The 10,743-nt window shown below is 33.4% G+C and overlaps 1 protein-coding gene across 2 annotated transcripts in view; it reads left to right on the forward strand.

The window, feature by feature from the left end:
- Positions 1-8,909, forward strand: part of PsGEF (Protostome-specific GEF) — a 79,040-nt gene extending 70,131 nt beyond the window's left edge. For both annotated transcript variants that reach the window (XM_073079194.1, XM_073079195.1), the window contains 7 exons: positions 1,012-1,137; positions 1,853-1,987; positions 2,448-2,593; positions 3,419-3,572; positions 5,354-5,456; positions 6,000-6,093; positions 7,924-8,909. In XM_073079194.1, the coding sequence (XP_072935295.1) occupies positions 1,012-1,137; positions 1,853-1,987; positions 2,448-2,593; positions 3,419-3,572; positions 5,354-5,456; positions 6,000-6,093; positions 7,924-8,001 (836 nt within the window). In that variant the 3' untranslated portion in view covers positions 8,002-8,909. The remainder of the gene's footprint in view (positions 1-1,011; positions 1,138-1,852; positions 1,988-2,447; positions 2,594-3,418; positions 3,573-5,353; positions 5,457-5,999; positions 6,094-7,923) is intronic.
- Positions 8,910-10,743: the final 1,834 nt, after the last annotated feature.

Here is a 10,743-nt window from a genome sequence, read left to right on the forward strand (position 1 = left end):
TTATAAATACTTAGTTTTCCATTACACATATTTTAGATCTATATTTAACAAAAATCACGTCATTTTTACTTAAATATTTTATTATATCAAATCAATCTTATGCAGGGAAATTTCTAAAAGCAATTATGAAATAAAGCAACTGTGAACAAAATATTATTCAAATGTCTTAGGTAAAACCAGTTTACTGCCATTTCAGTTTAGTATTATCAATTTCATTTTTATAATAATCTGCAGGTAAGGTATTCTAATAATTCAGTTTTTTTTAACAAACTTCATTCTGAAAATTCTCATGTTGTATGTGACTGCAAGTAGCTACTACGACTAACACTGACATATGACATGTTATACAGTAATTTGAAGAAGTTGTAGTAACAGAACTAATCACAATCCAATTTTAAACCTTGCACCTCCATACAAAAAAAAACGCTGTTCAATAAAACGTACTACATTTCTTTCCGAATTACTATCGGTCGAAACACCCTGTAGATTTGCAGACTGAACGTCAGCTCAGTAATTCATTCTTAAACGATTGCCAGATCCTTCTCACACGGAGATATTTACAAGCTACGCGACTGAGACACAAACCATTTGTCGCCACAGTAAATTCTATTCATTCTTACGTATGTATGTATTGGTATGGTATTGATTCATATATATATCGTCATAGTCGTAGAACAAAGTCGGATTTAACAAATACCAAACTTTACAGGGTAGCCATTTCAAGTTATTCACAAAAGTCATTTACTATGAGCGCATTTCAGATCCGCCGTTATATCGACTGATTAATTTGAAAACTAAAATACATAGTTTTTTTTTTGTAATGCAGTAATAATATTTGGACAATAGGTTATCCAAATCTGATAAAAAGTGAATTTCGCATTTTTCTTTGTTCTACGACTATGACGGTATGGTTCGCATCTTAGTCGCCTAGCTTGTCAATACCTCTGTGGGAGGACGGCCTTAGCTATTCCTCGTGTTACGTAAGGTTGCATAAGGTGGTTGGTTGCACAGAAGCAGAGGGCGAGGGTGCGGGCGGCGCGCCGGCTGCTGGCGCGGCGCGCGCTGGTGGCGCCGCGTGCGAGCTGAGCCCCGACCGGACGCCCACCAACGAGGCGCCTTCGATGCTCTTACAATCTGGTAACGCTTACAAAGAACTATTGATCTCAATTGAAAACTGTGATGTTGGGCTCTTAAAATGTAATAAAATTGAAGGGTTTCTGATAAAAGAATTTGAAGATCTATTGGCCTGAACTGAAGACCTGTTAAATGATTTTTAAAGCCAAAAACTACCCAGATTCTAAGGACGAAGGTAGTAAGTAGACTATGCAAGTAAAAAGAAAAGTTTTGAAATGAAAGAAATATAACTTAATACACACATAAGTAGTTGATTAGCAGAGTACATTTAGCTTATATTTCTATTAATATTATATAATTTCCACGCTTACATTGACACAAATATTTTTGACAATTACACATTTTGCTTATCAACTTGTAGCACTGTAATACACTAATATTTTTTTTATATCTCTTACTATATAAATTATATAAGATCTCAGAAAACGCAGTAATAATAAGCATTATTTGTCACTACAGAAGAAATCCACGCTTTCTGCTTTTATTTTTCGACAAAGTATTTGTAATAATTAATTATTACAACATGATTTTATGTTCAACGAAAAGAACATAATGATTCCTACTAACTAGATAAGATCCATGATATTCTCAAAGCTATATTACATTTACCAACCTCCTATTGACTTTCGTAGCGGACTACACGTCTGTTCCACCTAATTCCGAGGAGTTCCCTACCCAGCAGCCACCAACAAAGACTAACAAGGCATACTGTTGACAGTTTCAAAAGAGTGTGCGGAGGTGCGAGCCGCTGTTGGTGTCGGTCGTCGGGGCTCAGCCAGTTCGGCCAGCACGCCCTCCACACTCGAACGTACCACGATACACAACCCCACGCCGCTCCATCAGTTGTCGCCAGGTATGTCAGAAATTTATTAAACCTATAGTTGACTAGCGTGTAATTAAAATAAAACACTTTTCATTTTAAAAAGATACCCATACCCAGTGTTACGTGGAACAACAATAGGTTAATCTGCACTGTTCCGGATGAAAACATCCGATGATGATATATCCAGTGCCTCGAAAGTCTCTTATTTTAAAATAACAACCATTTTCTTAACTGTATAACTAAATTAATATGCCTATCTCACAATAACGAAAATAGGCTAAGGTAGCGATTAAATTTGAATTCCTATGGATGACAGACATTATAGCGTTCGGGATCAAAACTTACAATAAAACATTAGACACAAGAGGAATATTTAATTCAATTCCTGGTGGTTTATTTGGCCTTATTCGTTGACCATACTCGTCATATATACTAGCTTTTATCATTAAATTAATAATATTATTACAATAAAAGACAATTGTATGTCCAGCTTCGGAGCCGAGCCCAGCGCCAGAATCATCACGGCCGGAGGAAGCGCCTCCGCCAACCCCCGAGGAGAGACTCAGTCCCCGGGCGGAGATGAGGCTAGCGCTGGATCAGGGGAAGGACATGCTGGCAGACCAGGAGGGGTCTTGGGTAAGAGATATCTATAATATTTACTGCGTTTGCCTACTTTAATTAAAGTTTTTTTGGGAATTACCTGAGAGTGGCTCTAGAGTATTTTTTCAGGCTTGTTGAGGAATTAGGAATTCTCTAATCGTATTAGGTATTCCTTACAGCTGAAATAAATTTTGATAGGTTATACCTAATTATCGTATAAAAAGGTACGTATTAAGGTAGGAAAGAATAATAAACAGGTACTAACTAATTCTGGTTCATTGATCCATATTGAAACCATGACAGTGAAAAAAAATTCAGCGTAAAGATTCAAGAAAATACAATTACTAAAGAATATTAGTATAAATAAATACTAATATTGTTTAGCAATTATATATTATATGAAATATTAGTATAATTAAATAAACTATATCTATAACTAAATGGTCCTTCGAGCCGGATATGCCTGTAGCCCTTTAATTAACAGAAATCTATTACCAAATGATCCTATACGCCAGATACACCTGTAGTTCATTAATCAAAGCATATCGAAAACTAAACTGTACTTCGCGGCGTAAGCATCTGTGGTCCATTGCTTAAAGTATATCGATAACTAAATGGTCCTCCGAGCCAGAGCACCTATAGCTCTTTGACAAAGAGAGATCTCCCGCCGGGATAGGTTGTCGTGCCCGGGGAGCGGCCGTGCTCCAACAGACTCAGTTCGGAGCTTGTATATATGCAAGATGTTTAGAAAACTTCGATAGCGTGATTCAGCAGCGCCATCTCTTGACGAGTAGCGGGAAGTCGCTACAACTCATTGATTCGAAACCTTGAATCATTCAAAGTCTCTAATCGTGTCGTTAGGGTGGCGGGTCCGACCGCTGGTCGTTTCGCGCGGCGTGCCAGCGCTCGCTGCTGCGGCGCGTGGCGAGCGCCGACGCGGTGACGCTGTGCCGCGTGACGCCGCGCCGCACCGCCCCGCATACTACTTCGCGCAGTTCTGTATATGCCTGGAAGGGTGAGTAACACTTGTAATTGTGTCCAGTGAACTTGTGAAAGGAGTAACTTTAATTCAACAAATTCACTTTTTCGAACTCCTCGTTGTTAGCAACCGTAAATACATTAAAACAAATTAATAATAAATATTTTACACATTGTAAGTATTCAGTCAAATATGTAGAGAAAGGAAATAATATACAGGGTGAATTTTTAAAACGGGCCTTCAGGGCCAAATCGGAAACTATAAGGATTAGCGAAAAATGCTGAAAGGAGTTACGAGGCCGATTTTGTTAAAAACTAAAACTGCATCATTACTTTTTTAAAATAACTTTTTCCCTAGCCGGGAATCGAACGAGTTCATTTTGAAAAAAAAATGCACCCTCTATATTATTCCACTATCTGATAGTGTTGCTTATAAGGATCAAAATCTGGGAAGTAATGATAAATGACAAACTAAAAGAAAAGCCTCAATTTTAAGAAAATACATATTTTTTCATATTAATTTGGCAGTTAAGTTCCCGCCGTTCATCAATTTAAACATTTCGTGTATTAACATTTTTATTGGCTCAATGTTTCTAATCATTCGAAATGGACGTTTTGTTTCCCAATAATTTATATGTTTATGTCCGACTTAGCTAAGGTTATTTTTAGGTCCATTAAAATAGATTTACTTGCTATGGGCGGAGTATCGTTTAATACAGATGTAAAGTTGACAATTTGCGAGAATTACTTTTTAGAGTCAAATCCGAGTGATTACTAAAAAAAGAGATATAGAAAATCATATTTAACTTTGAAACGAAGTTGTAATCAACAAACAATAAGAATTTACTATTTAATCAGTTATCTATTTTCATTAAAAAATCAATCCTAAAAACGGCGGTAACTTATTTGCCAAACTATTACTTTCTCATACTAAGCCGTATGTCATGGTCATAACATCGAATAATTAGTTGATTAACCAACAAATTCTTCAATGGTATGACTTATGTCTGTTTCTAAAGAATTATACATAAATCATTTGTTATGTATTTAAGGATTAGTATGCCAATGTATGGAAAAATACGTATTTTCTTCAAAATTTTCCTTTTCCTTTAATTTGTCACATAACATTACTTCCCAGAATTTGATCCTTATAAGCGACACTATCAGATAGTGGAATAATATAGAGGTGTCATTTTTTTTAAAATGAACTCGTTCGATTCCCGGCTAAGGAAAAAAATATTTTAAAAAACTAATGATGCAGTTTTAGTTATTATCAAAATCGGCCTCGTAACTCCTTTCAGCATTTTTCGCTAATCCTTATAGTTTCGGATTTGGCCCTGAAGGCCCGTTTTAAAAATTCACCCTGTATACTTAACCAGTTATTTGAAACGGACATAATTTTAACAGTTAACTACCTATATATATAACAATTTCATGACATTCAAATAATTTGACATTTGTATTTCTTGTTGTATATAGGATTCGATCACAAAGGTTGGAAGTCCAGGAAATTATTATATTTATAATTTGTGCGCTTTTAGAAATGAAGTACATACATGAGATTGCCTTCTGTTAGTTTTTATTTTGTGCCGCTACCATAATAGAAATCAATCAAATCGATAAGCAGGTAGTGATCTGTCATTTATTACAAACGGGGGTAGCACACATATTTGTTAAATTCTAACAAACATACTCGTACTAATTAAATTATACAAAGTAAAAAGCTTTAATTGTAACTAATGCAATTATGTAGCGTTTCACACAAAACAAAGCTTTGTTTATAAAAACAAAAGACATGAAATATGTTTCTGAATCCAGTTCCAGAAAGCGAAACGAAACTTATGGAGATGGAGCAACTGGCACGAGCGGAAGCTCAGACGATGCGTTCGCGGACGCGCTCTCAATGCCAGAACGGGAAGATGTAAGTCTTTATAATAATCATGAAGTAATATTTGGTTATGTAAATTACTTAGTATTTAGTAGGAACGGAAACGGTTTAATGAGATGTCGAGATGAAACAAACGTTTAAACACGATATTAACTTAGAGATAATATTGTTAAGTATCTTTCCTTGGGCTCTTGCCCAAAAGAAACGGTGTAGTCGAGGTCGGTAAAAAAGGTTACTTCTCTCTGAACATTTTTCTCATCTTATGCAAGAACTGAATAGTCTTTTAATCTGAAAATCGGTTAAAATAAAAGGAGGCTTTGAATGTTTTTTTTGCCTGGTCCTTGTTTTTAGTATATCAATACAGCATACTATATTATTTATCGCGAACGTAGCTTTAACTTTATCAAATTTAACTTACTATAAACTTTATCTTACAATAAACTTTATCAAATCAATTAAATCATTTTTTTTTTATTCAAAATAGGTTAGGTTAGGTTAATACATCTACCGACTCTTCACAAGATATATATCGATAACATAGATATATATCGATAGTATATCCAGTAACATTTCCAGATTGGGTTTCCTCCGTCGTCGCGCGTCGTCCGATAGCCCGCGGCGCGAGCCCTTCCTGCTGGGCGGCCGGCCCTTCTCGCCGCGCCGCGCGAGCGTGAGCAACCCCGGCTATTACAAGATTTGCTTTGTCAATGGCTATGTGTGACACTCCCTTGCCCGCGCTGGATTTAAGCAAATCTATAGTCTGACACATAATTAGGTGTCCAAAATGTAAATGTCAATGTCAAAATACGATTAGGTACTGTAAACCTTAACAAATTAACAAGAAACAAAAACTTTAACAAACGCGCACATTCGAGTTCGATCACGAGTATCACGATCACGAAAATGAATAACATCAACTACGAAACTTAAAATGTCGGCACAAAAAATGTTTTCGATCTTAATTGTGTTGCCATTATCATATTTTAATTTTCTATCATAAACCGTGTTTTTTTATTATTATTATTATTACTGTATGGAACGAAATTGAGATAATATAAATACTAATAAATCTGAATTGATCTTAATTTATTTAGATTATTATTTTATTATCGCTATATTACTTTAATATCTTCAAAAATAAGAATTAGAACGTATTTTGATAGGTCAACACCTTTGTTTACATTTTGGACACCTATTTATGAATCGGACTATAAGTCTCGACCATTTTCGAAATATTAAGTCCCTTTATCTGGTAGACTGTGAAATGTTTTGGCTCTAAGGGATACATTAAACTCAGTAACATTATTAAAATTATTACGTGTGTCAGTTAAATCAAAATTTTGAAAGTCATCAATACAGTCTTGGGCATCTTTAATAAAATATACAATATCAATAAATATAAATTTAAAACCATCTAATTAATCACATAAATTCTAGATCAATTAGACTTCGCGAAATTTGATGACATTAAGAAAATTAGATAAATGTAATCGTAAACTGAAAGACTGGTCACTGGTTATGAGAACCTGTCATTCACATGTTGTAGTGTTCTAATTGTAACTACAATTGGCAATTTAATTGGCCTGTCCTAATTAATTGGTATAGTCCAGGTGGTTGCTTTTAGGTAAGTATAGATATAAGCGAGCACTTACGGAGACCTCGGCTAAACTATAAAGAAATAGCTAAGTCGCTTGTCTTATCTATTTTATTCTCTTGCTTGATTAGAATTAAAACTTTAAGACATCCTTGTTATTTAGTGATGTAAGCGACGTTTGTTAGTCGTACTAACGCTATTGCCTTTAATAGTTAGCTGAGGTGCGTATGGTAGTGAGTGTTAGGATTGTTAGCTATATGTAACTGGCCAATAAAATTGCCTTTCGAATATTGGTAACTTTTTAAAATCTTACACGTTATTGTTAACCTAATTGTACGACTTTTTAGCAAAAATATATTGTGTTTTGTCAAAATTATCGAATTGGCTTATTGTAATTCTACTTGATGAATTGTTACTCTGTGACTGTTCGCTAAAAGCTCACGTCAATTGTTTAAAATTGCTTATTGTCTAGTTTAAATCCAGCTATACTACGCAGCTCATTTGTTTCGACGATCTTACCTGTCCATTTTGATTGGAACGAGTTTTCTGGAAAATATATTTTTACTAAAAATCCATTGCGCTTTTCATTAACGTCCCGCTGCTTAGCTTCCCTTCCTCGACTTTCAGGCGATCTTTAGTTTTTTTTATTGCTAAATGTTTCTATACCTAGTTCTTTATGATTGAAGTACCACACACCATTATAATTAATTTAACTTCACTTTTTAGGTGTTTGAATTATAAATCCTTCACAATAGTTTCTGTTTCACCAATCTAGATTAGAATATTCACTACACTTTATATATTTTTAAAACTTCTTGTTCATTTTCAGTCATGATATAAATGTCTCTAGGATTTCATTAGCCATTTTTTTCTCCTTACGTTTACTTTCATGTAATATTCTTACAGGAGAAACAATTCGACAAAAGGTTTTGGAAACAAGTGACCAGAAGACGGCAGTCTTGCGGTTCCATCAGCCAAATCTAAAATAAAAACATTTAACAAACGTGATAAGAGACAAGTGTTTACTTCATACTGTGTGGAATAGTAGATAGAAGTAGTGAATTCAAAGAAATGTAGATAGTGAAGTGTATTTCCAAAAGTAATCAACAAAGTGAAAGAAGTGACCATTGACAAACCTTACAATGTAAGGCTCGGTAGAGAGCCAGTAGTGATACACGGATTGAAGATCGTAGATTAGGATGCCAAACTACGCTAGCGTGTGAGAAGATATGCCAAATACTGACAAAAGGGACCTGTCGACTTACTCATATCGTAGATAGACAAAACCAGAATGGTTGACTTAGATACAGACGTAGATAGAATCTCATTAAGGCCTAAAATTTAAATTATTGTGTAAATTTTCAAAAGAGCGGTTTAAAGTTTCTCTAATGTAGATGTAAATATAGTCGGAGAAATACAACTCTTAGATAATAAACTTTTATTTTTACTAAAGCTTGATAATGTTTGTAAAATATAGGTAAAACTTGTTTTAGCTGATCGGTGTAATGCTGTTGACCATTTCTGGATGGAGGTTTTTCATAGACATCACTGTTACTAAGTGTATTTTTCTCTTTATCTTGAATATGGTATACGTATGTGCATTTTGTCCTAAATGCTTTATTTTATGTCGCACATTTTAGATGATTTTATGTGAGGATTTTGATAATCGTAATTGTAAATTGCTTCATTACAAATTCATTCTTCATTCATACTCAATTGATATTTTGATGTGATGATAAATTTTATAGATAAAATGATGATGTAATGGACGAATCATCGAATTTATTAATTTTAACGCCATCCGTATACCCGCGTAGTTACTGGTCGGATTTTATCATATTTTTTGTAAGATCCTCATTTGAAACATTGAAATAAACTTCTTGAATATCTGAGTATAATTTAATTTTTATAAAACCTACCTTAAATCACTAGCTTTTGTTTTTGTGTAAAAAAAAAACATTTTTTCAATAAAACAACATTTAAAATGTTAAGGTACGTATATTGATTAAAAAATATCAAAATACAGAATATGGATCAGTATCTAAATACATATTCTTGTTATAAATTAAAAATATCGTTTGTCCCTTAGCACCACGTGATTGCTTCTGCATCTAAATATTTTTGAAATAATCTTGATATTAAAAATCAAGGCATTACGTTGTCCTTAAACAATTCACGGTTCATGGTTAATAGATCTAATATTAATAACTGAGTTACTTTTACAATGACGGCATTTTCACGACTTCGAATTCCTCTTTACAAAAGCAACCAAAATCATATTGTTATATATTTACGATATAGCGAAAGTCGCTTTATATCTTACGATTTTTCCAAAAAGACACATTTAACCTAAAAATGATTGTATAAATTTCATTTATTTCATCGTCATGTAAAAAATCGTAATTTATAAACGACCTCCAATAATTTCCTAATTACAACCATTAGTTGAGCACATTTTTCAACCCTTTGCCCTTAGATCCCACTTGACATAGCAATCGAGGCAAGACCAAAATCCTTCACGAGATAAACGTCCCCATCGTAATTTTACAAGAAACTTATCTACACACTCTTGCCTCGGCTGCTAGGTAAACAATCATTCTTTTAAAAATATTTACAACTATAATTCAATACAACACTGGCAGGAAATATCATCACTTGTACGCACACGCGACATTTAGAAAGAGATGAACAATATTGTGATGACGGATGGAACTAGATTATTTTTCTAGATGGTAACACTTGTACTGAAAATGCCAGCTAAAAAGTTAGTAGAAGCGATAGAAAACGTATTTTGGCACAATATTAGCTTTATGCTACTAAAAATCAATTTTGTGGAAATATCTGTCTATAAATTGAAACCACAAGCTTTGTACAAGTAAAAAAACATTTTGTTTATATTCAAAAAATCATTAAGTAAATGTGGTAAGTACTAATAAAGTTTTATAAGTATTAACTTCGTAAAAATATGCGAAATAAACTTATACTTGACCAGCATATTAGTAAACTGTAAGTTTATAAAATCATTATTTTATAACTAAGTTATTTTAATTCTTACATCTAATTTTATTTTATGTCACATTACCAGGTATATTAGTTACAATGGACGGAACCACATATATCTAAAGTTACATACAATACGTATATCAAGAACTAAAAAGGGCATAAAGGTTAACACAGTAAAAAATGACAAAAACAAATTTCAAATATTCAAGAAATTTTCATATCTAAAGGCAGTGTTATAGGTCTTGAAAGCGAATACATAAAAATATCTTATTTTAAGAAATTGTATGTAATAAAAGCAAGAAAGTTGCCACCACTCTACCTGATGGGAAATAGTTCTTTACTGTAATAGTTTTACGTAGGTAGTACCTGTCTCAAATAAAATTGAAGTCCACAGAACATAAAAAATGTAGTGTAGTATGATAATGACATGTATTCTGTTACACTTTCACAGTGAAACTACAAAATGGATCTTCATGAAAGTTTAATATGAGATAGTTTAAACCCTGATGTTTTTAACTCCAGGGATAAAGTATTATGTATTATGAGAAGCTAAATCCCGGTATTATAAATCCACCACATCTCTAAAAATCCCAAGTATAAACTTAGACCAAAATTACAGCAAACACTGGAATACACAGGTCTTTTAGATTCCCCGTACTATTATTTTCAACTATACTAACTTGTACTATGAAGTTGAAATATATTTTTTATTAAAATTTACTG

This window comes from Epargyreus clarus, unplaced genomic scaffold (assembly GCF_041222505.1).
Source record: "Epargyreus clarus isolate Ecla_fem2 unplaced genomic scaffold, WU_Ecla_fem_2.2 ptg000014l, whole genome shotgun sequence".
Lineage (NCBI taxonomy): Eukaryota > Metazoa > Arthropoda > Insecta > Lepidoptera > Hesperiidae > Epargyreus > Epargyreus clarus.